The sequence below is a fragment of the Cynocephalus volans genome, chromosome 1 (genome assembly GCF_027409185.1).
Source record: "Cynocephalus volans isolate mCynVol1 chromosome 1, mCynVol1.pri, whole genome shotgun sequence".
Classification (NCBI taxonomy): Eukaryota; Metazoa; Chordata; class Mammalia; order Dermoptera; family Cynocephalidae; genus Cynocephalus; species Cynocephalus volans.
The window spans coordinates 25,095,979-25,123,004 of NC_084460.1; the positions used below are offsets into that span (position 1 = coordinate 25,095,979).

At 51.6% G+C, this 27,026-nt stretch overlaps 3 protein-coding genes across 3 annotated transcripts; 1 reads left to right on the forward strand and 2 right to left on the reverse strand.

Annotated features, from left to right (window-relative positions):
• Positions 1-8,381: 8,381 nt before the first annotated feature.
• Positions 8,382-9,439, reverse strand: TMEM239 (transmembrane protein 239). Its single transcript, XM_063086404.1, has 3 exons — positions 9,380-9,439; positions 8,997-9,067; positions 8,382-8,913 (listed from the first exon to the last, which is right to left on the reverse strand). Exons 1-3 carry the CDS (start codon positions 9,437-9,439, stop codon positions 8,382-8,384), a joined length of 663 nt encoding a protein of 220 aa, XP_062942474.1.
• Positions 9,440-9,604: 165 nt separating this feature from the next.
• On the reverse strand, positions 9,605-10,222 carry C1H20orf141 (chromosome 1 C20orf141 homolog). The gene is given in 2 exon segments (XM_063086528.1): positions 9,605-9,866; positions 9,960-10,222. Coding segments are annotated over 2 exon segments (525 nt in total).
• Positions 10,223-17,778: 7,556 nt separating this feature from the next.
• Positions 17,779-24,327, forward strand: CPXM1 (carboxypeptidase X, M14 family member 1). The gene is made up of 14 exons (XM_063086651.1): positions 17,779-17,941; positions 19,644-19,799; positions 19,987-20,096; positions 20,234-20,373; positions 20,477-20,567; positions 21,182-21,332; positions 21,448-21,536; positions 21,880-22,003; positions 22,087-22,283; positions 22,366-22,545; positions 22,631-22,928; positions 23,104-23,243; positions 23,875-23,977; positions 24,086-24,327. Exons 1-14 carry the CDS (start codon positions 17,779-17,781, stop codon positions 24,325-24,327), a joined length of 2,184 nt encoding a protein of 727 aa, XP_062942721.1.
• Positions 24,328-27,026: the final 2,699 nt, after the last annotated feature.

A 27,026-nucleotide genomic window follows, 5' to 3' on the forward strand; every position in this document is an offset into this window, starting at 1 on the left:
ATTGTAATTATATTGTATATATAGATCGATTTGGGGAAAATTGGCATCTTAACAATAGGTCTGACCCATATCTGACCTCACGTGCAAGATTTCTCTTTCCACTTATTTAGGTCTTCTTTAATTTCTTTCAGCAATATTTTGTAGTTATCAGTCTATAGGTATTTCACATTTTTTTGTCAGATTTACCTCTAAGTACTTCATATTTTTCCACTACTGTAAATGTTTTTTGTTTTTTAAAATTTCTATTTCTGATCATTCATTGCTAGTATAGAGAAATACAATTGACTTTTTTGTTTATACAATTGATTTTTTTATATTAACCTTGTGTCATAATGATGACCATACATGTATGTTAGCTACCTTACTAAATTCACCTATTAGTTCTAGTAGCTTTTTAATAAATTCCATTGGATTTTCTACATAGGTGATCTTGCTGTCTGCCAATAAAGACAGTTTTACATTTTGCCTTCCAATCTTTATGCCTTTTATTCATATTTCTTGCATTATTGCAGTGGCTAGGACATCCAATACAATGCTAAATAGAAATGATGAGAGTGGGCTTACGTGTCTTGTTTCTGATCTTAAAGAGAAAGTATTCAATTTTTTCACCATTAAATATGATGTTAGCTGGAAGTTTTTCATGGATGTTTTCCATCAAGTTGAGATTATTTCTTTCTATTCCTAGCTTGCTGAGAGCTTTTATGAGGAATGGATATTGGATTTTGCCAGATGTCTTTTCTGCATCTGTTGCAATGATCATTTTTTAAAAAAACTGATGAATTATGTTAGGTGAATTACATTAGTCATTTTTTGAATGTTAAACTAATTTTGCATTCCTGGCTTTAAAAAGGAAAGAGGTTGTGCAGTTTAAAGGTGATAGAGTAAAGATGATATTTACTCCTCCTCTCAGAAATCATCCAGGCAAAAGTGAAAATGAGAAACAAATGCAAATACTATGTATGATGAAACCAGTAGAGAGCAGAAAATCCAAACATATTAGGTGGACAGGCTGAAAAAAAGCAGTGAGAATTGAGTGTAAATTGGTATAATTACTTTTGAGATTACTGGCCAGCATTTACCAAAGTTGAACATTTACGTACTTAAGACCCAGCAATTCTATTTCAAGAGAAATGAGTGCATCTGTCTACCATAAAGACTTGAACGAATGTCATAGATGCTTTATTGATGATAGCCAAAACCTGGAAGCAACCCAAATGTCCATCAGCAGCAGAATGGATAAATAAATTGTTGCCTTTCCATGGGAATACACATTAGTAAAAAAGAACAAGGTACTGATAGATCAACAACATGGATAAATTTCACAGACATAAACTTGAAAGAAGCCAGACACAAGAGTGCACTTTGTAGAATTTTGTTTCTGTATGATTTCAAGAACAGGCTAATCTATGGTGATGTCAGAATGGTGGTTACATTTTGGGGGATGTATTGATTGAGAAGGGGCATGATGGGACTTTCTGGGATAATGGAAAAGTTCTACATCTTGACCTGGGTTGTGGTTACACGGACACAGACACACACGCATGTTAAAAAGTCATTGAGCCATTTTAGAAGTTTCCAGTCAAGATGGTGGAATAGACAGTCCCCAGCTTCACTCTCTCCCACAAATCAACCAATTTACAAATATTAAAAAGCAACAACAGCCAAGCTGGGCTGCTAGAGCTCAGGGGAAGAGGAGGAGAGACCTACAAGGCACATGAAGACGGGAGAAGCCATGATGAGAGAAAGAAAGAACTGCTCTGACCACTTTGAGCCCCTGCCACTTTAAGGGTGGAGCTGCTGAGTGCGTGGAGCAGGAGCTGGCAAAAGCCACAGCTGTGCTCTTTGGATGAAGTTGCTTGGATGCAGCAGGGGAGAAGAGGGTGTTGGTGGCCCCCAGCCTAGCAAGACCACTCATAGGGTTCCCGTGGACCCATATAGGAGCGAGGAGCCACAACAACTGAAAAAAAGGAACCATTTGAGACCAGTGAGTCATTGCAAGGGACCGTTGCATGGCCCGTCCCATGGGAGGTGTTTGGAGTGTGGGTGGTGGGGGAGATGGACCCACCGGGAGAACACTGGGGCACGGCAAGGACAGCTGATCTGCCCCCCAGTCAGCACAGGACCACTCAGTGGAGACTGGTCAGGAGTATAGAACTGCAGGGGGTGCAGTTTGCTGAAAAGACTCAGGTCTGAGTTTCCACACAACCCGGGTGTACTGGATCTCATGAGACCCAAAAATACCTATAAAGTCAACCATTAAAATCTGAGCTGCACAAGAAGCCTTCCCCAGGGAATCAGCAGCAAAGCAACAATTTAACTCAACCACAGAGCTCAAGTACTGGTCCCCACATGAAGTTCCCCCATTTTAGAAGTAAGCAAAGGACAACAAATTAGTTCCAGTGCAGAGTTTAAATGGTGGAAACAGCAAATAATCCAACACAGAACTGGAAGAAAAAAATACCCACAGCCAGAGCCAAAATTTGATATTAACTAGTAAAGGTCTCATATCACCAAAGAACACCGCTAAAACTTAGAAGGACCAGAAGTCCCCTGGGCTACCAAGCCAGGGAGGGGGGAGGGCTGGGGGCCTTAGCCATGCCCCTTGACACCCACAACCAGCCCAGCAACAACCACTGAGTCACCACAGGAAGTGCCCTGGGCTCTCCCAAGCTGGGGTAGTCGGGGGCCGAGGGCCTTGGCCATGCCACCCTGACATCTGCACCCAGCCCAGCAATGACCAAGGCACTGCTGGAAGCCCACTGGTCTCCCCTGTAGGAATGAGGGGGGTGCCACTGGCCTCAACGCCACCCCTCCTCCTTCCTTCTTCTCTCACCCTATTTCCTTCCCCCTTCCCCCCTCCCCCTCCCCCCAACTGCTCTGCAACATCATAGAATGTAATAAAATAATGTTAATAAATAAATAAACGTAAAAAAAGTCACTGAGCCATACTCTCAAGATCTGCACATTTTACTTGTATGTAAAATATGTGAATTATATGTCAATTAAAAGGGAGTCAGGGTGGGTGGTATTTTTCCAGGAATGCAAGAATGGTTTAATATTGAAACATAAGAATAGTTTAATAATAGAAACAAACATGTAACTCACCATCTAAACAGAATAAAGCAGGACAACCAAGTGGTCCTCATAATTGATGCAGAAAAAGCAGTTTTATTGAACATCCATTCATTCATCTATTGATGAACAATGAATGGAACATTCATCCATTACTGTTAGTAAACTAGTTAAGGAAAGGGATTTCCTTAATTGGATTAAGGTTAACTACCGATAATCTACAGTAAACTACATAATTCTTAATGGCGAACCCTAGAAGCAATTCTTTTTAAGTCAGGATCAAGTCAAAGGTGCCTATGAAGAGCAATTCCATATGCCATTGTTTGGTCATTTGTACAGTAAGATGAGGCACACACAGGAAGAGGCCCTGTCTTGATAACGTCTGTCTTCTGGACTGATGGAGTCTCCCTTGGTGTAGAGAGCTTCATAACTCTCACAGTTGTTACAAATATTTTGCGAGTATACAATATATCAATTTTAAAAATTAATATTTGGAGGGCTAAACGTTTGAAGACACAGGCCAGAAAATATGGTAGAAACCATGGATGTTAAATCAAGTACTTTTATTTTTAAGATAGAAAATATTTGAAAGGCAAGGAAATGGTATAAAGGAAGCAAGGGTTAGTTATAGAATATAGATGGAAATAATTGTTCAGTAGAAAAATAATTTGTCCAAAGTTGGCTGCATCCAGACCCTGACAGAAACTCTCAAAAGACAGCTCCTTACCCCACGGGATATGGGATCAGACTAGGGCTGGGCCAGGAGTCGGGAGACACAGTCAAGCCAGTTCCTTCCCCAGGATTCTCGAGAGTTCTGCCCTCGATGCCTCTGGATCTCTGCCTGGGGAACCGAGGCCGGAGATTTGGGGCAAGGGGTGAGGAGCCAACGCAGCTGCCTCTGTGATGTCGGCGGGCCCGAGATGCCTCTCCCTGGCCCCAGGCCCCTCCCCTCTCCCCAAGTGCTGGTGTCCTAGTCCGTGGGACACCACTTCTCTCCTTCGGTCCTCAAGTCCCCCACCCCAGCCAAGGGCGACTCTTCGTTGCCAGAGCCGGACATCTCCGCCAGGGGGCGCGCCGTCGGTCGCCGCGTCCGCGTGCTGCAATGCCGGGCACTCGGCCGCTTCAGGAGCCCCAGCACCTTCCGTGGCGATACCCTCGGCCCTCCGGTCCCGGGCTGGGCTTGGGATTTCCCTCCCAACCTCAGGCCCTCGCCCACCCCCTTCTGCCCACGGTCAACGCTCCCTCCTCGACGCGCTCCAGCCGTCGCCCTGCCCTTCCATTCCGCTGCGCACCGGAGCCTGAGGAACAGCGCAGTGCCTGCAGCGCCTCCCACCCTGCAGCTGGCCTCAGGTGTCCCCGACGTCGCACAGGGATGCCCCACCGTGACCTCGCCCCAGCCTCAGCGTGGCGGCTGTCTGACAAGGCGCTCCTGTCGCCTCGTTGTGCCCCCCGCCCGGATTCCGCCCCTTCCCTCCCCCGCACGTCTGGGCTGGGGACGGGGGGGACCGCGGCCTCAGTGCCCCGCCCCCCGCCCCTGGTCCTTGGGCCGCCTTCCCTTTCCCGATGACCCAGTTCCCTCCCTCCCTGTGGCGGCTGACTGTTCGGGTCGATGAGCCGCTGTCCCCACCCCAGCCTCGCTCGGCCCCAACACAGCCCTCCCCTTTCCCTTCTTCGTCTGAAGAAGAGCGCCCCCTCCCGGCTTCCCGCCGCTGCCCCTTGGAAGCTTCCCGAACGCCGCACGCACGGCTTGCTCCTTCCAGGGAACCTTCTCCTTCCCCCAGGGCGACCCCCAGCAGCATGCGTCCCCTAACGCGGCCCGGTCGGGCCCTCCTGCGGGGCGGCCTCGCTTTCTCTTTGCTCCCTGTTTTTTGGGATGGAGGGAAGTCCTACTGGGCGCCCCCGCTCCTAGGTACCCTCCAGGACATGTGTCTGCCACCGTGGATCCCCTCTCTTAGATGCAAGGACCCTGTGGCTGATACTTCCTCTGCTCTGGTTCCTTATACCCTGCCTGACCTGATTATTTTTCTGGCCAGGCCAAATGGGTTGCTGGATCCCCGTCCTGCACCCCTATCACAGCAGGCTGCGGGGTGAGGGGAGGTGCGGTAGGGTGGGGTGCAGGAGGGCAGGCAAAGATCTCCACCCAGGCTCCCAGGTCACACAGGCCAATGGGACAGCTCTCCCTTCTTGGCCCAAACCGGAAAGGCTTAGAACTCCTTCATTCCAACATGTTCCTTTTCCCCGGGCTTGCATTTTTAAGCCTTTTAACTCTAAATGGATGGTTTTGTCCACATTTAAAGGAATTTCAGGAATTATGTTGACTATATCATTTTTCATCTCTGCAAGGTCCCTCACTTTACTCCCTTTTATCTCCAAATGCCACTCTCATTGGCCTGCCCCAGTCTTGTCCGTTCTGTTGTTTTTGTTTTTATCTGTTCTTGCCCCCCCCCCAAATGTCGTTTTTCTGGCATGCATTTAAAATTTGTGTAAAAGGAATTCTTTGATTTCTTGTTCCGGTTTTCACTAAATGCTAAGATTTTGAGATTGACTCGTGTAGCTTCTGCCCCTTCTAAGTGCTGCCTCCTCTCCACAGGTTTTACCTTCCCCATCTCCTGCCTTCACGGATAACAGTGGGTAATCATGCCCAAACATAGCCCCTCTTATGCAGTGCTTCCCAAACACCAGTGGGCACATATATCACCTAAGGATCTTGTTAAAGTGCAGGCTCTGACTCAGCAGGTCTGGGGCTGGGCCTGGGACTCTGAATTTCTAATCAGCTGCCAGGGGATGCCTATATTGCTAGTCCTGGCAGGGCACTGTGAGGAGCAAGGCCCTATGGACCTCTGTGAGAACTCCTTGTGTGTTGCTGCACCGTAGGTGTGTGTTGATCTAATTTGATAAGTAGCGCAGGTCTGCCCTCCAGTCTGGCACCACCTTAGCCCACTCCAGCAGGGCAGGAGAATGGAAGGTGTATATTTATGTGGGGAAGGGAAGAGGGCCTTCTTCTTGCTCCTGCCTGCTTTCCAGCCCCTACTGCTTCTGAGAGAGCAGGGCCGAAACCTCCTCTCTCCCTTAATTGCAATGGCAGGAAAGCTCTAGAATGATGTCCCCAGCCGGCAATGCATGACCAAGTAAATGATGGGTTGAGGCTAGGCATCCTGGTCTCCCTCCCCACTGCATAGGACCCGGAGGCCTTAGGCGGCCAGACATCTAGACTGGTTTCACTCTGGCCTCCCTAGGCCTGGGGTTTGTCTTTGACAGGAGCTCTTGAGAATAGGCACTGAGAAGCCATGGGTTCCTCAGTCAGGTTGCTGTATTTCCTCCAGCCCCCATCACTTTCCCTTTAGTAGCCTGTAAGTGTGTACTGGTAGTCAAACGGCCTGGCCTTGCCACTGGTGATGACCATCCCAACCCTGACTTCTCAAAATGGAGTAGTCACAGCATAGCTATCATTTGCGGTGCTAGGAGCTGGTCTGGGTGCTTCACCTGCACGTCAGCAGCCCCACCAGAGCCCGAAGACAGGTTTGCCTTTGTGTAACATACGAGGAAAATGAAGTTGAGGAAAGTTTAGTAATTTCCACCAAGGCCATGGAGCTAGAAACTGACAGTGCTGGGATTCAAATTGAGCCTCAGCTAACCCAAAGCCCGTGCTGACCACAAAGCTATACCACCCCATGTCCTACCTTGCCTTGCTACCAGGCTGTATCCAGCTAAAACTACAAAGGAACAGGAAGGACTGGCCCTTGGGTTTCAGGCACTGATGCTGAAGGCATCTAGACCGTGACATATAGGGTTACGAAGCTCTATAGCAAACGGGTTTTGGCAAAAATGAACTAGGACTCTAGGGGCTGGTCCCCAAGGCCTGAGTATTTAGGTGACAGGAGGGCGGACCTTGGGTCTAGGGCCTCAAGAGCTAGGATTTTAGGATTAGATATAAAGTAGAGGTCAGGATTGGATGAGAGTCGGGGAGGCTCAGGAATTGGGTGGGTGTCTATCATGTACCATACTTGGTAATAACTGGTCACTCAATATTTTGTTTGGAGGGGTCAGCAGATGTGCCAATGGGCAGCATCCAGGGCATCAAGGGATGCCACCTTCCAAAGCCCTCCTGGTGCTGTGAGCTGCTCGCTGGATCAGTTTTGGAAATCCCTGGGCTAAGCTTTCCCTACTCACACAGCTGTGCAAGCACCTCCTGGCACCAAGCCCCAGCCCCAAGCATTTCACAATCAGAAGAGTTCAACATCTGCACATTTTGAGATTTCATGGCACATGACCTTTTACATCTTGTTCTCACCCAACCATCTTCTGTTTACCATTTTATGGCCAAAATTCTACCCATGACAGAGCATTTCCCTGCAAGCTTAGGGAAGCTTCCTGCTCTTTCAATGGCCTTTGGGGTAAAAAGTTCTTTTGAGCCTACAAAATGTTCTTAGAGCTCAAAGCAACATCTTACAGTTTCTTGGTGTTTACAAAGTACTGCACAAATAGGTATTGCCTCTAACTCACAGCAACCCCATGACAGGGCTGGGACATACTTAACACTGAGGCTCAAAAGAGTTAATTGGCCAAAGCCACACCTTGTGTAGGTGGGCGAAATGGGGTTCTTGTTCTTTTCTCCCTAACAGACCTTGGAATTCTCAAATAGTGAGTAGTTTCTTTCTGGGAACCTCACCACCCTAGTCCACCCATTTCCCAGAGCTGGGGATGTGGACTGAGGGAGGAGGCTGAAAATCTAGGGACTGGGGGTGCCTGGCCTGAAAGGTCTGGAAGGTGAGTTGAGGTCTCAGGGGGCTCTGGCCAGCCCTCTCCTAGCTAGGTTTCTGTCAGTGCAGCCCTTGCTAGGGCCCGTGGTTCTCCTGCAAGTGGAAGGAGGAGATCAGTGGGAGGAATGACAAGTCCGGGCCCCCAGGTAGAAGTTCTCCATGAGCCTGAAGCTGAGACAGCCAAGCAGCTGTGAGAAAAAGATGCTGCCAGGTGCTAAAGAGGCCCCGGTGGTGTCACCACAACCACGTGGACACTCTCGGTGGTTTGGCCAAGCTCTGTTCCTGGCTAAGCCATCTGTCCTAACTCCTCTTCTCAAATCCCTTGGTCCTGCACACCAGGTACCCACAGCATCGGCTTGAGGAAGGTGCCCAGAAGTCAGGCCAGACTACCTGCTGCCTCTAGCAATACCACGCATGTCCCAAACCATGCCAGGGACTCGGGGTCTGGGGCCTACTGAAGGCCCTGGTCCCACTGCCTTCACTCTCCCCAGGGCCTCAGGCCCTAGGCCAGGGCTCAACAGACACAGGCAGCGGTATGGGGTTGCCCGTCTATTGGTCCAAGTCCTGAGCATAGCCTGGGTGGGTCATGGAGGTGAGGAGGCCCACGAGGCTCAGCAGCGTGGAGAAAAGCAGCAGGAAGGAGGCTGCCAAGAGCAAGGCAGGCAGGGCGCTCAGCACCAGCAGCAGGACAGCTGGCAGCAGGTGGCGCCACACCGCGGCCACGACGGGCCACAAGGAGGTCAGCAGGTGGGAGCCGGTGGTGAAGAGTGCATGGCACAGCATCAGTGCCAGCAGCAGGTAGAGTATCCCCTCCAGACCCCACAGCACACGCTGCAGTGGTTGCCGCCAGCTCGATGTGCTCCACCACTGGGACCAGCTCCGGGGCACGTGGGACGCCCACCAGCGTGCCAAGCCCTGCCGCGTGACCCAGGCCGACCAGGGCACCTCCTGCTGAGGCCCCTCGCCGGCCCCAGTGGTGTCTGTCTCCATGCGTGGCTGCTGCATCACGGCTGGTGTACCTGGGGAGAGGGCCAGGCCAGCTGCAGAAGCAGCCCTGGAGATGCCTGGGACCGCAGGGCAGATGGGGGTGTGAGGGTCAGGAGGGCACCAGTGTGGGTGGGGTGGGGATTTAAGCTGGGGCCTGGGACTTACCTCGGGGCAGAGCCACCTAAGTCATGTTGCTTCCTGCAGCGCCCAGGATGGCCTGGCGGCCAGATCCAAGCCCCCACTCTCCCCTACCTCTACCCTCCCCAGAGGAGCCCCATTGTGACCCGGGCTGGGGTGGGGTCCAGCCAAGAAAGGAGCCACTGCGGGGTCTGAGGCTCATCTGAGTCCCTCTCCATGGACCCTCCAGGCTGGCAGGTGAGCCTGGACAGCCCGAAAATGTAGTTTCTCCTGTTTACTTGTGGGAAGCCCTCCCTGAATCCCTGGCCCTTCCCCGCTGGCTGATATCCAGCCCCCTCCCCCAACTCTCTTTCAAGTACTTCTCTCTGGACTCTCACTCTCTAGAACCACAGAGGAGGCCAGAATGGCTTTCCCCAACCCACAGGCCCTGGGATGGCCACCCATCCTGTCCCGGCTCCTCGCCTCATATCCAGCCATCTCATGCTGCCCTGCAGCTCAGACCCAGGTATCCGTTGCCCATATTATGAGGCCAGAGGTTGCCGAAGGCTCAGGCTGGGAATAGAAGGATATCCTCCTACCTGTCCAGCCCAGGATGGAGGAAAGGAGGCCTGAGGAATCACAATGGCCAGTGTAGTTTTGGAGGGCACTCAGTGTTTCAGGAGGGGCCCTAAGGCCCAAGGGTGGAGGCAGAAAGCCAGGCCAAGCAGGGCCAAGGGCATGCCATGGGCTTGCAGCAGCAGCCCCAGTCCCATGAGCAGCAGCAGCAGCAGTGCATCCTGGAGGCTGAGTTGTCCTGTGAGCACCCCTGTCGGTAGGAGTAGATCCTACTGCTGTCCTGGACCCTCGCCGGCTGCCTGACTCTGGCCCCTTCTGAGAAGTCTTTGCTGTAGCAGGGTGGGACCTGTGGGCCTGTGGAGAGAGAGGGTGGCACCTAGGCTTACAGAAGTTGACCACTTGCCCACCTGCCTACAATGACTACCTGCCAGGTTGCTGCCCACCTACCTGTGGAGCAGGTCAAAGGCAAGGAAGCTGATCAGTAGCAGCAGCAGCAGGGCTGGGCCAGCCATAGAAAAGACTGCCTGAATTGTCAGACCTAGTGCCCCCAGCCCTAGGACACTGTCTAGGACCTGGGCCCAGCTAGGGTCCCGGGGGGACACACATGGATGCACTTGACTACCCGACCCCTCCCCAGCACCTTGGCCCCTGGAAAGGATTTGGATGGGATCTACAAGGCCTTTGGGCCTGAGTAAGCAGAGCCGGGTCATGGAGGGAGGTGGATGACAGGAAGAGCTAGTGCTGGAAGGGACAACAAAGGGGTATGGGTGGGGTGTGGGAGGGGGTGAGGCCCTTTCAGACTCTCAAGGATGAGTTCAGAGAGTGGGAATTGGGCTGCTTGGGAATCTCCCCCACCCCACACACCCACCCACCAAACCCTCCTCACCTCCTCCCACTTCGGTCCGCCATTCTGGGACTGGGCAGCTGGAGCATTGTGACCTGTTGCCAGGTGAGGCCTTGGGGTAGGGAGGGGGCTGCTGGTAATCTGGCCTCATAAGCAGCTGGTGGCCTAGGTGGGTGAGTATATAGGGAAAAACAAACCAAAGTGTTTTACTATACTCTTACTCAGCAACAATCAAAGCAGAAGACATCTGTGACCAAATGTATATAGGCTTTCCCCAGCACATCAGGCAATCAATTCTGCAGCAAACACCAGCTGGTTGTCCTCTAACTCTGGTGATAGTATCAGATCCCACAAGTTAAGGGCTCAGTCTCCAAGACTGCCCCCACTTCAGATGCCAGTCGCAAGTCCAGGACCCTGGAACTTCTGACCGACCAGCTATAAATCAAGTTTCCTACAAGCCCCCCCCCCACCTCGGGTTTGATTGATTTGCTTGAGAAGCTTACAGAACTCAGGGAAAAACATACTTACAATTACCTATTTATTAAAAAGGATACAAATGAAGAGATGTATAAGGCCAGGTATGGGGGAAGGGGTGCAAAGCTTCCATGCCTTTCCCTTGTGCACCACCCTCCAGGACCCTCCATATGTCAGCTATCAGGGAGCTCTCCGAACCCAGTCCTTTTGGGATTTTATGGAAACTTCATTATATTGGCATGATTGACCAAATCATTGGCCGTTGATGATCAATTTCACCTTCAGCACTTTCCCCTCCCCAAGGTGGGGCTGAAAATCCCAACCCTTTAATCCTGCCTTGGTCTTTCCTATAACCAGCCCCCATCCTGAAGCTACTTAGGGGCTGCCAGCCATCAGTCAACTCATTAGCATATTAAAAAAATCATCACTTTAGAGATTCTAAGGATTTTAGAAGTCGTGTGCTAGGAAACGGACAGGGAAGAATACCAAATATATATTTCACAGTATCACAGTGGGGCTTAGCCAGGAAGTCAGTGATTTCTGAGAACTAAGACTCACCCTCTTGCCTTTGCTAATTCTCTGCCCTAGGGCTCTCCCTTGGGGATCTGAGTTGTCAGGAAGGCATTCTAACCCCATCACTACTTGGGCATCTGTCCAAGGGACAAAGGGCTGCTTTCTTCTTCCCAGAGTTGCGTGTCCAGGGACAAGTCATTCAGTATCTCTGTCCCCAGCTCTTCCTCTCTGAGAGTGGGATGATGCTTGTGGGCTCTCATGGGGGATTTTTCAGGACTGCAGCCCTAGAACGCAGAAACAGGCTCTGCCAGGAAGCAACCAGATGCTTTCTGGCACTGGGCTCCCATGTGAGCTGCTAAATGGGGGTGGGGAGAGGAGGGGGCCATTTAGGTGTTCTAAGGACTACTGTTTGTGTGAAGTGTTACAGATACTGCGGTTTAGAAATGGAGAAGAGCATGTGAACCTAAGAGGGCTATGAAATAGTAAGTCTAATTAGAATAACCTTAATTAGGGGTTAAGGTAACTTTCTGAGAATGCTGTTAAGAAAAATGAACATGTAATAAAGGGATTGGTCTCTAGGGACAGCCCGTGGCTCACTTGGAGAGCATGGTGCTGACAACACCAAGACAAGGGTTAAGATCCTCTTACCAGTCATCTTTTTTTTTTTTTTTTAAAAGGGATTGGTCTCCTGGAAAAGAAACCTGTCCCCAGTGATAATCTGTAAGTGGGTGGCTACAGAGGTTCCAGCACATCTCAGTTTAGTGACTTGAGAGGCAAGAGTGGAAATGAGTCATAATTAGGAGAACTTAATCCTTGTCCCCATATACTTTGAAGGAAAACTAATGGGGTCGAGGGCAGGGGAGATAGCCCCTAGGAGAGGAGGAGATAGAATAAGAATCAGGCTCTACTTTTAGGAATTATGACCCAGCATCTGGCACATAGGAAGCACTTAAACGATTGTCGAATGAAAAATAAACTGAGGAAATCACAACTAGAACTCTCCTATAAATGTATGCAGAATTATCTGGTGCATAGTAAATCTTAAAGAGCATTAGTCACTCCTAAGAGCTTTATAAAAAGAAAAAAGATCACATACATAGAACCAGAAGTTGAAATGGTATCAGACTTTTAAATACCAACACTGGTAGCTAGAAAACAATAAAACAGGCTCTCAAAATTCTGAGGGAAAATGATTTTCAACCTAGAAGTGCGTATCTGTCCAAATGATTACCTAGTGTGAGTGTAGAATAATCACATTTTCAACCTTATGTTGGGGCCCAGACAGTGACACCCCAAAATGAAGACCTCAAAAGCAAAATTTTCCTGTGACCATCTCCTGCCCTCCTGTCTCTCAGCCTCATTCTCCCCTAAGGCAAGCCATAGAAACTAGAACCCCTCTTTGCAAGGCAGGTCATAGATATGCTCTAATCTTTTCCCCTGCCTTTCTGTCTTGCAGCTGGCCACAAAGAATTTCTGTAGCCTATCTTGTCTGATTATAGGTCATAAGATCCCATTCTAGAAAGGGTCCTGTCTCATACCCTGGAGGAATGAATGTTACACAGAGAGACCAAGAAGAATCTGAACAGACAGGCCTTGCTGAGTTTCTGCACTCAGTGTATTAGCATTAGATCATAGTTATTCCTGTCCAATCACATTTCTACATGGCTATGCCTGTTTCATAGAACTTAAGCATAAACACGGGTAATTTTCCCTATTTTTGTGTATTCATTGAGAAGGTTCCTGTGTCACATAAAACTCTGATATCATAAAATTTGTTATGGCTTTTCTTCATATTAATCTGTATTTATCAGGTGATTTTTCAGAGAACCTTCAGGAAGTTGAAAGGGATGTCTCCTCTTGGCCCCTGCACATATAAGGTCTCAAAAATTTGACCTTGCACACATCCTTTTTTAGGAAGCTACTGGATGATGTGTTTCAGCAAAACGAAGAATTAAACTAAGAAAAAGGACAATATGGCGTTCAAGAAATGAGACTAAACATAGCAAAGAGACAATGAGAAAGGCCTGGAATGTCAGTTGTGCCCCCAGATGAAGGAAGCAAGCAACCCATCCTGGAACCAGAAGACAGGCGCTCCAGGAGGGATGTCCCTAGAAGAAAATAAAATCAGTTGATTATGGCTGTGTTAAAATATATTCAGAGTAAATATTCAGTTCTGTTGGAAACTTTGAGATTGAATTAGCAATCGTTGCCTAGAAAACCAAGCAAATGATAAAATAAAGTAATTGCCGACTCCATGGAGCACAGAAAGTTGAAAAATAATATTTCCATGGTCATAATAAAAGCACTAAATATTAACTTCAAATGGCAATTTAGCTTTACTGGGAGGACGGGAGGAGGGGAAGTGTATGTTTGTGTATCTGGATGTATGTTTGTGGAGGAGGGTGGTAGAAAAGCTAAATTCTTAATTCCATAGCAGGAAATCCACAGGTAACATCTAAGCAGAAAAATCAAGCAATAGCAATAGAAGCATAAAGATAAATACAAGGAGAAATAACAAAAAGAACTAAAAGTGGGAATGGAGAGGCATAGAGCAGAGTCTACTATGTGCCCGAATGTGATTTACCTGTAAAACTATATTGTGTGGTATTTTGATAAAAATGATTTAGTTACAAAAAGCAAATAAAAATAAGGTCACACTCTGATCAGGAATACGCCCTCTCGGGATGAATGAAATACCAATTTCTTAATGTTATGTGGATATAATCTTGTGTCTTAAGATAAAATCTCCAGTGACAGCATCAAACTCAGAAAGTTGTGAATCTCATGCATTTTAGATGGAGGTGATCTAAACCTCCATACAGTGCTTCACAGCCTTTAATGTGTATATGAACCTCCTGGGGTTGAATCCTGATTCAGTAGGTCTGGGGCAGAGATTCTGCATTTCTAACAGGTTCCCGGGGGATGCCAATACTGCTATTCCCCAACTGCACTTTGAGGAGCAAGGCTCTCAGAGACGTTGATGTACAAAAGAGAGACAGCGGGGGAGGCAGTGGTGAGGGGAGGATGATCATGTGGGGAGATGGCACTCTGTGCATCTAGATGGCATGGGAATCCCCATCAATGCTCACCTACACCACAGGGAGAGCACCTAGCAGGGAACGACTTCTGCCTTAGCACTAGGGACGGGAGATTAGAAGCATAGGCAGACAGTAGATTCCACTATTTCATTTTTGTGCAGCCAAACACACAGCCTCCTTTCTTTTCCTTGGTATTGTTTTATTCTATCTATGTCTGTGGGAATAAAAGGGCTATGCAAGGCTGTTTTCCCCACCTTTAATTCACTTGATTAATCTAGGGGTTCCCTGGGACCACATATTATCTCACTTCATCATCACAGCAACCTTGGGAGGATGATGTGGTTCTCATTGTACAGATGAGGAAACTGAGTCTCAGAGAAGTGAGACCGCCCAAGGATGTCCAAACAAAATAAACAAAAGTGGGATGTGAAATGAAGCCTGTGTGTCACCAAAGTCATCTGTTCTCTCCATCCCCAGCAACCTGACCACACCAGGGAGCTGTCAGGAGATTCCCAGCCCATCCCTTAGACTAAAATCCCCTTTGAACAGGTGCCACCACCCAGTCCTGTTCAGCTGCACTTTGCCAGCTTGACCCAGTGAGACCTTGAAAGATCCTTTACCTGGCTCCTGGTGATAGAGATCTGGCTGTGCAGGTACCTGGGTGCAAACCGACCTCTGTACGTCTGGAGCCACCACCTCCAGAACCTGCTTTGGCACTTTGCGCCCTTGCAGCCCCAGGTGGCAATGGCCAGAATTGGCAGCTGAGCTGGAAGCACAGAGGGGCATGAAAAGGTGCTGAAGGGCTCAGGGGGCATAAGGGGCACAAAGAGGCTCTCAGGATTACAACAGGGCAGAGAGGCAAGGGGTGCAGAGTAGTGGACAATGGGGATGGCTCATGAGGAAGGGCAATGAGGTGGGCTCAGGGGACACAAGAGGTATGAGCATCTGCAGATCCAGCCACTTGCCCCACCCCAGTCCCTCTGGGACCGGATCTTTCAGTTCATGGATTGCCATCTCCTTTCCCGCAAAATCTGGCGCTGTAGGGGAGGGTCAGTTTCCCTTCAGCCCTACTTGGTCTCCCCTAACCTTGAATATATTACACATAAGCTTTTTGAGTGCTGGCTAGGGACGAGGTGCTGTTCTGTGCCCTGAGGTACAGCTGTGAACATTCTGGTGCAAGGAGGGGCACTCGCCTCCTGCTAGGGGGAACCCAAACAGTGAACATACAACAGATACAACAAGATAATCTCGGACAGCGTTGAATGCGTTGAAGACAATAACAAAACAGGGTGAGGGGATAGTGTGTGTAAAGTGACAGAGCTTACTTTAGTCACCGTGGTCAGGGAAAGCCTTTGGGGGCAGGTGACGTTGAAGGGAAATCTGAATGATGAGCATGGACATGTGGTTAATAAGTGCAAAAGCCTGGAGGCTGGATGGGGCCGGTGCGCTGCAGCAACAGCCCAAATGCCAGCGTGACTGGCAGGAGCCCGAGGAATCGCGGAGGGAGATGGGATGGGAAAGGTGTGGGTAGGCTAGAACTTGGTCATGAAAGGCTTTGCAGGTGAGCTCACTGAGGACTTAAGTCAGGAGGAACTTGACTGAATTTGGCTGCTGAGCGGAGAACGGCTGGGAAGAGGTGGGAGCCTCAGGAAGCTGAGATGTCCTGTTCCTTGTGCCCCCGTGCCCCCTCCTGCCTTTCACATCCCTCTGCAAGACTTGGATGGCGGTGGGGGCCAGGGACAGGGAAGTGGCCAGATTGGGCTTTGGCAAGAGGAGGAGCGGCCCTAGGACCCAATCAGACCTCGGCATGGGGAAGCATAAGCCTGCAGTACTACGCATCTGCCCGCCCTGAGCCCAGGGAGCCCGTGCTTCCCTTGAATTTCTCTCTCCTCCGCCTCCTGTGCTTGGGACCTGGCAGCGCCGTCTAGGCGGGGCGCTCCAAAGAGGGACACGGTCGCGTGTGCACCCTGTCCGGTTACTCCCCTTCGGGGCTCTCAAGTCCTCTACCCGGTGCGCATGGGGTGTACAGGATGCTATGAGGTGGACAAGATGCTTTCCAGGACTCCCGCCTATGGGGTCGTCCCTGCCCTTGGTGGGCCTCTGTTCCAGGAGCGCGCCGTGGTATTTCTTTCCAGGGGTCTTGTGAGCTTGGACCGCCGGAGTGGTGCTGACGCGCTGATTTTGGGTGATTCAAATTGTTTATATAGGTAGTGGTCCTGCAAAAAATATTTGCTCAGTGCCCCGCGCACTCCAGAGGATTCTCGGCCACCTCTGGACGTCCCTTCCCGTGAGGATGACAGCATCTCCCTGGAGGGCTCCTTGCAAAAGCAAAGCGCCTGCCAAAGGCGCACAGTGGACGAGTTTTCTTCCTTCCAGGGAGGCGACCCAGGCATGCGGGATACGGATGGGGCCTCCGACGGAGAATGGCAAGGGTCCTGCGCTCTGGAATCCCCGGATCTGGGGCATTCCAGCAAATAGCCCCAGGGCTGCCGGCTCCCGGGTCCCCGAGGGGCATAGGGAAGGCGAGCAAGGACACGGAGTGGGTAGCGCAAGGCGCGCGTCAAGCTTCGGTCCCTCCACCGCGGCCCCGGCCCGCTGGGTATCGGCTCTGGCGTCTCTCCTCGTGTTATGTAACCCCGGAACGTGGCAGCCGGGCGAGCAAAGGAGTAGGGGAGGGGAGGGAAAGGAGGAAAGAGGAGATCGGAGGCGGGGCCGGGGGACGGGGGTGGTGGGAAGCGCCGCCGCTGGTTGGGCCCCTCGGGTTGTCTTTCAGAAGGATTCCTGGAGGACCACCTCCACCCCCACCCTTCGCGCCCCGTCTTCCGCCTCAGTTTCCCCTCACTTTCTCCCCCTTCTGTCCCACCCGCCCTGGCAGGGGGCCTTTAGCTCTGGATGGATTTCCCTCTCGGGTTGCAGTTTCCTTCCCAAAGTTCTCAGCTTTGCTACCTTGGCCAAGTCAATTAGTCGCTCTCCGCCTCAGTTGACCGGTGTAAAGCGGCCGGCATCATGCATGGTACAAAGTAGGCGCCTGCTGTGGGACGGGCGCGCCACAGCACTGAGACTGGGAGCTTTGCAGAGGGTAAAGGGCAGCGCACGAGCGAGGCCGGTGAGCCCGGGACGGCTGGAGCCCGGGGGTGGGTGCATCCGGAGACCTCGGGAAGCCCGGCTTCTCCCGCGGCCCCTCGGGGGTCCGCCCCGCGCGCTCCGCCCCGGCCCTCCCCTCTCCGGCGAGGTCCGAGGCCCGCGGGCTGGTTGTGGGCGGGCCGCAGGCTGCAGAGGGGCGTGAGGCGACGGCGCGGGCAGCAGGAAGGGGCGGGGGGCTCCGGAGCAGCCGGCAGGAAGAGGCGAGCCCACCGACCGCCGCGGACCCGCGCGCTCCCACCCCTCCACCCGCGCCATGTGGGCTCTCCTGTTCCTCTTGGCCGCCTTCGCGCCTGCTGTCGATCTGGGGCTGGGGGCGTCCGGCGCCTCCGTGCTGAGCCTTGCGACCACCGAGGCCCCGGGCTCGACCCCGGCCCCGCGTAGCAGCTCGGCACAGCCGCCCGCGGAGAAGGCTAACGGTGAGCTCCCGGACCGAGGGCCCTCTCCTCTTCTCGGGCAGGTCGGTCCTCCCCCTCCCCTGCTCAACACACACACAGACACACACAGACACACACACACACAGACACACACACAGACACACAGACACACACACACAGACACACACACAGACACACACAGACTCACACACAGACACACAGACACACACACAGACACACACAGACACACACACACACACACACAGACACACACACAGACACACACACACAGACACACACACAGACACACACACACAGACACACACACAGACACACACACACACAGAGACACACACACAGACACACACACACACAGACACACACACAGACACACACACAGACACAGACACACACACAGGCACACACACACACAGAGACACACACACAGAGACACACACACACAGACACACACACACAGACACAGATACACACACACGGATACACTGATACACACATAGATATACACCTATACACGGATACATACAGATTACAACACAGATACACACAGACACGTACATATAGACGGATACACACACAGATACATACACATACACACAGACACACACACACATACTCCCTTCCCTGGTGCAGTAGCTGCTGACTCAGCAGCCCCGGTTCCGGCCAGACTTAGTCAGCAGTCCAGGGACAGACCCAATGGGATGCTGCCTCTTCCAGCCCCAAACCTTCCCTTTTCATAGATAAGGAAACTGAGGCCAGAGCCTAGAGGAGGGGAGAAAGAGGTGCAAAGGCATGGAGACTAAAATGTGCAGAGCAAGACTGTGTAGGAGGGAGAGTGAGGGGAAGGCTGCCAGGAGAGAACAAAGGAACGGGAGGAGAGAGCCCTTCGTGGAGGCTGCCTGGAGGAAGGGGCACTGTCTCCAGAAGGAGGGGCACGTGGCTGACCTAGCTTCTCAGATGTGGGAGCTGGGGGAGGAAGGCAATGGGGGCAGCCAAGGGCTTCTAGAGGAGGCAAGTAGAGATGGGTCCTGAAGGGTGAGTATCTCTGAGTGAGGAAGAGCTGAAGAGAGAGGGTGGCCAAGAAGGAGACAGTGTGCGCGAAGGCACTGGGAGGGGCACAGACACCAGAATGTGCATCATGTTCTGGAGGCAGCTGTGGAGCTTGGGTGGATGGGGACCTAGCAGCACCCACCCTGTGGAAGGCCCTATGCTGAAGGGTGAGCAGGCAGGCCCAGCCCTGGAAAGCCTCAGCACCCAGGCAAACATGGATTTGAGGATAGGACATCACAGCCCAGAGGGAAGACGCAGCAACGGAGGTGTCACAGAGGCTTTGGGGCATGGGACCTAGTCTGGACCTAAGGGAAGGCTCCTCCAAGGGCATCCTGTCTGAGATGCAAGAGACGAATGGGAATTAGGCAAAAAAAAAAAAAAAAAAAAAAAATCAGAGGTAGTGGATGGTATTACAGGGCTAGTCCCGGAGTTCCTAGTGGCTGGATGTAGCTCTCCATTGGGTTAGAGGGTCAGAAGGAGAAAGAGGAGCCAAGCAAGTGGCTGGAGAGTCAAGTTGGAGTCATACTGCCAGCCTTTAATGCCACGCTGAGGCCCTTGGTACGCAGTGGGGCCTGGTGTAGCCTTGCATGCCTTCTTGGGCTGGCAGACCTTCCCGTCTGTCTGGTGTTTCATGCAATTCTTCCCTCCCCTGGTGCTGTACCTTCCTGAACCCCAGGGACTCCACAACAGCACATTCGAGTGATCAAGAAGAAAAAGATCATTGTGAAGAAGCGAAAGAAGCTAACTCGTCTCAGTCCACTGGTGACTGCTAGGCCTCAGGTGACCACCAGCCCAGCAGGCACCCTCAACCTCCTTGAGAAACAAGAACCAGGTACTGCCTTTCCAGGGACTCTGCCCAGACTTGCAGCCCCTGGAGCACTTATGAGCTTAGATCTTGGCTTCGTGGCTGTAGGCATGCCCCCTGCCTGCCCAGCACAGGAGCAGGCTCAGGCTCAGCTTCCCACCTGCCCTGACTCTGTTCTCTCTGGGCCTGTCTCACGGCTCTATCCCTGCCCCAGGCTGTCCGCCTTTGGGCCTGGAGTCCTTGCGAGTTTCAGATAACCAGCTCGAGGCATCCAGCAGCCAGTCCTTTGGTCTTGGACCACACCGAGGACGGCTCAACATCCAGGTCAGCAACCCTGGCTCAGAGCTTGGGTCTCGGGGGCAGGCAAGGCAGCTCCTGGGATCTTCTCTCCTCCCCCTTCCCTGTCCTAGTCCACCCCACTCTACCCACCTGGGCCTGATCACCATGTCCTGTGCCCACAGTCAGGCCTGGAGGACGGTGATCTGTATGATGGGGCCTGGTGTGCTGAGCAGCAGGACACTAAGCCGTGGCTCCAGGTGGATGCTGGGCACCCTACCCGCTTCTCCGGCATTGTCACACAGGGCAGGAACTCTGTCTGGAGGTGAGGCAGGCCATCCCTAGGCCAGGAAGTCATGGGCAGACACAAGAGGGCTGGGGTAGGAACCCTGGGGGTTCCAATGATCTCCCCCCTACCTCTCTGCCAGGTATGACTGGGTCACATCGTACAAGGTCCAGTTCAGCAATGACAGTCGGACCTGGTGGGGGAGCAGGAACCGCAGCAGTGGGATGGACGCAGTGAGTGGTCCCACTGTGGCTGGGGCCTCTCTGCTGGGAGTTGGGCACCCAGCCCACTGTAGGTGCTCGGCTAGGCTGAGGCTTCTCTGAGGACAAGGGATAGGTGTCCACTTAGGCATTCCAGAAGAAAGGGGGGTTGTAGTCAGGCAGCCTCAGGAGCCAGGCTGCTTTGGGACATGCCCACATCCTCCCCACATGACTCCACTGTGGGGCTGGTACCACTCACTGCTGTAGCTTCCTCCTAGAACACCTCTTCTGGCCGTGAGCCTCTGGTCCTTGCATCGCTTTTCACCTCCTCATGGCTCTGGCTTCCCCATCTCAGGGACCCCTTTTTACACCAGGCTACAGTATGGGGTTCAGGCCAGCTTTAGAATTGGCTCCTCCTGAGTCATGTGGCCATACTGGTCTAATGAGCTGTGACCAAGCCAGAAAGCATGGCTACCTAGGGCTGCCCGTTGGCAGGGGCTGTGGGCAGGAGTCTATGCAGGGTGTGAATCTTCAGTGGAGCCCACCGGAGAGGGTTACCTGGTGAGCTTGGGCCTGAGCTCCTTCCCTGAGCCCTGGGCCAGGCTGCTGGGTTCAAGCAGCCCCAACAAAGGACTTGATGCCCCCAGGTATTTCCTGCCAATTCAGACCCAGAAACCCCAGTGCTGAACCTCTTGCCAGAGCCCCAGGTGGCCCGCTTCATTCGCCTGCTGCCCCAGACCTGGCTCCAGGGAGGCGCCTCTTGCCTCCGGGCAGAGATCCTGGCCTGCCCGGTCTCAGGTGGGCAGTTGGGGTAAGGCTGGATGGGTGGAGCCTGGATGCAGGGAGCATCCGTCCCTGTGAACTCACCCTTTACCATGAACTCACCTTTTACCATGAACTCTCCCTGCACCAGATCCTAAGGACCTAGTCCCGGAGGCCTCTGCACTTGGATCTTCTGACCCCCTGGACTTTCAGCATCACAATTATAAGGCCATGAGAAAGGTCAGATATAACCCCTATGACCCCAGAAGGAGGGCATGCCTAGCTCAGGTCCCCTTCTCACCAGGGCATAACCTGCTGTGACTGCCTGTTTTTTCCCCCTCCCTCAACTGTCTCCTCCACCTGTTGACCCCTAAGCTCTGACCCAGTTTCCCTTGTTATGGCACCTCCCCTGTCTTGCCCCTTCCTTCTGGGTCTGCTGCTGCTCCCCTCCTGTACCATGCCATGATGCTCCCATCTGTGTGGGCCACCGCTGACTCTTGTAAGTCCCTCCATGGCCACACATGGTCTGACCCCTGGGTGTAATCCTCCCATGCCTCATGCTGTGCTACACTCCACCCCCCAGCTGATGAAGCAGGTGAACGAGCAGTGCCCCAACATCACCCGCATCTACAGCATCGGGAAGAGTTACCAGGGCCTGAAGCTGTATGTGATGGAAATGTCGGACCAGCCTGGGGAGCATGAGCTGGGTACTGGCAGGTGGGGTGGAGATAGGTAGGCCCAGGGCAGGGCCAAGGCTGTGAGCCAGCCTCGAGCCCCTGTGTGTTCCCAGGAGAGCCCGAGGTACGCTACGTGGCCAACATGCATGGGAATGAGGCCCTGGGGCGGGAGTTGCTTCTGCTCCTGATGCAGTTCTTGTGCCATGAGTTCCTGCGAGGGGACCCGAGAGTGACCCGGCTGCTCACTGAGACACGCATTCACTTGCTGCCCTCCATGAACCCTGATGGCTATGAGGCTGCCTACCGCCGGGTAGGCCACCTGGCCCAAGGCTCTGCCCCTTCTGTCCTGGTGCTGGAGCCTGCTTGGCTTGAACAGGCCCCTTCCCTGGCAGGGCTCGGAGCTGGTGGGCTGGGCAGAAGGCCGCTGGAACCACCAAGGCATTGACCTGAACCACAATTTTGCTGACCTCAACACACCACTGTGGGAAGCAGAGGATGATGGGCTGGTGCCCCACACTGTCCCCAACCATCACTTGCCACTGCCCACTTATTACACCCTGCCCAATGCCACTGTGAGTATTCTGGAGGCAGGAGTGGAGGACCACCCAGGGACCCCTTGTCTCTGTCTGCCACCCCCCCTGACCTGCCCCTGTCCAGGTGGCTCCTGAAACGCGGGCAGTGATCGAGTGGATGAAGCGCATCCCCTTTGTGCTGAGTGCCAATCTCCACGGGGGTGAGCTTGTGGTGTCCTACCCATTTGACATGACTCGGACTCCATGGGCTGCCCGTGAACTCACACCCACGCCGGATGATGCTGTGTTTCGCTGGCTCAGCACTGTCTATGCTGGCACTAGCCGAGTCATGCAGGACACGGATCGCCGACCCTGCCACAGCCAGGACTTCTCCTTGCACGGCAACGTCATCAACGGGGCGGACTGGCACACAGTCCCTGGGAGTATGTGCCTAAGGGTGGAGTTAGCCCCATCCCCACGACCCCTGCCCTGATAAAACAATTGCTGTTATGTGCTGTGCTAGTGTCAACTCCCACCCTAAAGTCTCCCAGAGGAGGGCATCAGGAGGGTGGGACTCCCATCCCACCCTCTAGGCTCCAGCATCTGTGATACCCCTAGGCATGAATGACTTCAGCTACCTACACACCAACTGCTTCGAGGTCACTGTGGAGCTGTCCTGCGACAAGTTCCCTCATGAGAACGAGCTGCCCCAGGAGTGGGAGAACAACAAGGACGCCCTCCTCACCTACCTGGAGCAGGTGGGATCTGAACCCTGACCCCCAGCCTGCCGAGTCACTCCTGACCAGTCCACTGTCCACTTAGGTCACAGCTCCTGCCAGGGGTTCTTCTAAGGTCCAGCTGGCATCAGACTCACAAGATGTCGGGGGCCACACTTGGCCTTAGGGTGTCTGGGAAGGAGACAGGACAGGAAGCTCAGTCTGCCAGGGTGGAGGCATCAGGCATTGTTAGCCAGTGGGAGCAGACCCTGCAGCAGTCTAGGTGGTGGTCCATAGAGCCATCCCAGAGCCATCTGCAGGAAAGCTGTCATCTGAAAAGACATTAGGCAGGTGCAGGAACTGCCCTGCCACAGAAGCCTCCTGTTCCGCAGGAACTCTTATCCTTTGTAATGGCCCCTAAGAATAGCTTCCAAGCGTTCTGCAAAAGACACGCCCAATAGCAAGGGCCACCAAACTTGGGGAAGCACAACGATAATGGCTTTCTATCAGTCCAGATGTAACTTATCAGTCAGGAGACATTTTTACCAGAAGTATTGTCACCTAGGAACATCGCAGACATATGACCTTTGCAGGGGAACAGAGCCAGAAAGTTAACTGAAGGTCACGTTCTCATGCAGAAGGGAAAGGGTTTTGATAACTTTTTCCCACACAGGTGCGCATGGGCATTGCAGGAGTTGTGCGGGACAAGGACACAGAGCTTGGGATTGCTGATGCTGTCATTGCAGTGGATGGGATTAACCATGACGTTACAACGGGTGGGTGTGGGGGTGGGGAGGAGGAGTCGGAGGAGGGGGTGGAGGGCTTTAGTCTGGGTTGGAAGCTGAGGATCATTGAGCCCTGATCTTGCCCTTCACTCCCCTCAGCATGGGGTGGGGATTACTGGCGGCTGCTGACCCCAGGGGACTATGTGGTGACTGCCAGTGCCGAGGGCTACCATACAGCTACACGGAGCTGCCGGGTCACCTTCGAAGAGGGCCCTTTCCCTTGCAATTTCCTGCTCACCAAGACTCCCAAACAGAGACTGCGAGAGCTGCTGGCAGCAGGGGCCAAGGTGCCCCCTGACCTTCGGAGGCGGCTGGAGCGGCTGAGGGGACAGAAGAAATAACACCTCCAGCTGAAGAGCCTCAGAGCATTGGGCAGGCTGGAACTGTCCAGAACTGAAGGGGAAGAGTGGGGAGGGAGAGACAAAGTGGAGGAAGAGGTGCTTGGGCTCATTAAAGCTACCTGGCACCCTAGCTGATCTTCCTGTTGTCTCTGTGTCCCAGGTCCTCCCCCTGGGGCAGGCCTCAGCCTACCTCTCAGTTCCTGTTCTGCACACGCTTGCACACTCTCATCACTTGAACTCTGGAGACATTGAGCGGAAAGAGGATCCCACCTGGGCTGTCTTGAACCTAGGGCTCGTTTCTGCCCATCAGCTTCTACTACAGGTGTCATTACTGTGCTGTCAAGCAGCCTGTAAGCTCCTACTCAGTACAAAGCATGCAAGGACTCAAGGATCAACAGTGCCCACACCCAACCTCCTGGGGCTTCCAGTCAAGAGAAGGGACAGTTAAACAATACACTGAAGTGTGCCAAGGTGGAGGCCAGTTGCTGTGTGAGCACAGACAGGGGAGTTACACACAGGTGACATAGCACTGCAGATCAACAAGGACTCAAACAGTCAAGGATGCAATAGAATGGTTCTAGCAGTCAGCAGGGTAAATGAATGAATGAATGAGTAATAAATAAATAAATAGAAAGAAAGAAAGAAAGATGGTGCTAAGAGTCAGACGGCAGATGGGCCAGGTGTAGGGGCGTGGACAGGGACAGCTCCAAGGAGGGAACCAAAGGAGGGAAGATAGATCAGTGGAGAGCATTTGAATTTGCTTCAGCCATTCTTGGAGAGTGTTGATAAATGATAAGCTTTGATTAGTATCTTTCAGACAGAAGGGAGAATTATGTGTCAGTCTGAGTCTTGCCAGATAAACAACCCATTCTAGGTATTTCAAGCAGAGGGAAATTTAATGCTTAAAATTAGACGTGAAAGTGTTGGAAGAGCTAGATGAGGAAAAGGGAGAAGGGAATTTTCACCCAGGAATCAGGATATTACCTTTGGTCTGGTGTTTATAAGCCTGTATTTGCTGATGTTGGTGCTGGAGACTACAATCACCTGTAGCCACTTGTTAGCCACCTGTGGTCACTTTTGGCCACCTGCCGTGGCTAGAGCCAGAAACAGTAATTTCTCTCTTCCTCCCACTTTATAATCTCCAACCTATGAAGTCCACTGGTAAAATGTAACTAACCCAGCTGGCAAAGGAGCCTACAAAATGTAGCTCTCCTGCAATTCAGAGTAGATCTTCCAAGGGCAGGAACAGGGCAAATATGAGGAGTCTTCAATAAGTTCATGAAAAGATTTGTATTATCTTTTTTTTTGGTGGCTGGCTGGTATGGTGATCAGAATATCTTTTTAGTTCTATTTTTCCATGAACTTTTAAAAGTTGCCCTCATACTAATAGGCAAAAACTGGCATAAAGGCATCATGTAGCCTTCTGTTATGTGTAAGTTCTACCTAGTGCTTGATTGTTGCACTGTCTGTATCTTGAGGTCTGTCTCTGTCTCTCTCTCACATCACTCCAAAGTTTGATCTATGGTTTCTTGGATTCCATTTTTATTTCACTGGAGATAAGAGTTCTTAGTTGTAGATGATAGAATCCACTCTAGATGGCTTAAGTAAAAAGAGATTGACTAAAGGGTCTTAAGAAGCTTATACAATGTCCATGAAGGCCAGAAACCAGTCTTGGATGCTGTATACATGACCCAAAATAACACAACCAGTGTCAACAAAGACCAGAGAAATGCCCAACTACGTCATGGGAATATCCTAGAGAAATCACCACTCTCACCATTCCTTTCTATCTGGCAGCTAGGATACAAAGGACTGGATGCTAGAAACTTCCATATTTATACCAGAGGAACCATACACCTCCATTACCATGATTACCAGAAAATCTGGTCTCTCTGAAGGTGGCTGTCACCTCCTTTTGCCCATTCTTAGCTCCAACTCTAGGGCCAGTGCATCTGTTTGGCAGGGCCTAGGTTACATGAGGAATCCCAGATAGAAAGGAGTCTAGAGATATTGGCTCTTGGCCTTCTAGCCGGTACAGTATAGGAATTCAGGCCAAAGCAAGGTTGAAATAAATGTTAAGAGAGCCAGTCTATAGTATCTGAAACATTGTATTCACGAGTAGGACTACAGTGTTTTGTACAACTTTAGAGGATTCTATTTAAAGTGAAGCAAGAATTTTATATCTAGTGAACCAGTTACTCAAGTGTGACACAAAGCTTTTTGAGCACAGTAAGCATCACAAAATAAAAAAATCACCAAATGAGGAAACAATGAATCAGCAGAAATAACAAAAAACAAATGTGAGATCTAGACCCACAAAGATTTCATAAATTTGAAACACCAGATGAAGATTATGTTTGCATTATATAAAGAAATAAAAGTCATACTTTGAGATGCCTCCTCAGATCAAAAAACATAAAAAATGAGGTATCTGAAAAAACACCTGACAATTTTTATTAAAAACACAATAACCTAAATTTAAAACTAAATGGATATGTGTAACAGTGAGACAGTTAAAGAGAATTAATGGATGCAAGGCAGGTCAGAAGCAAATACCCAGAACACACAGAGATAGAGGAAAATATGGAAAAAGATAGAACATATTGAAGGGATGTTAAGAGCCATGGAGGAAAAACTGAGAAGTGAAAGAGGGAGACCGGGAAAGAGCAATTTTTGAAGAGATTCTAACTGGGATTTTT

Excerpts from the sequence above, each read along its gene's own strand:
- CPXM1 (XM_063086651.1), top strand. The coding sequence starts at position 17,779 with ATGTGGGCTCTCCTGTTCCTCTTGGCCGCCTTCGCGCCTGCTGTCGAT. Across the intron at positions 17,942-19,643 it reads GCCCGCGGAGAAGGCTAACG|GGACTCCACAACAGCACATT; the intron begins GTGAGCTCCCGG and ends CCTGAACCCCAG. Across the intron at positions 22,284-22,365 it reads ATGAGGCTGCCTACCGCCGG|GGCTCGGAGCTGGTGGGCTG; the intron begins GTAGGCCACCTG and ends CTTCCCTGGCAG.
- TMEM239 (XM_063086404.1), bottom strand. The coding sequence starts at position 9,439 with ATGAGATGGCTGGATATGAGGCGAGGAGCCGGGACAGGATGGGTGGCC. Across the intron at positions 9,068-9,379 it reads GGGTGGCCATCCCAGGGCCT|GGGAGAGTGGGGGCTTGGAT; the intron begins GTGGGTTGGGGA and ends GGGTAGAGGTAG. Across the intron at positions 8,914-8,996 it reads AAGCAACATGACTTAGGTGG|CTGCCCTGCGGTCCCAGGCA; the intron begins CTCTGCCCCGAG and ends TCACACCCCCAT.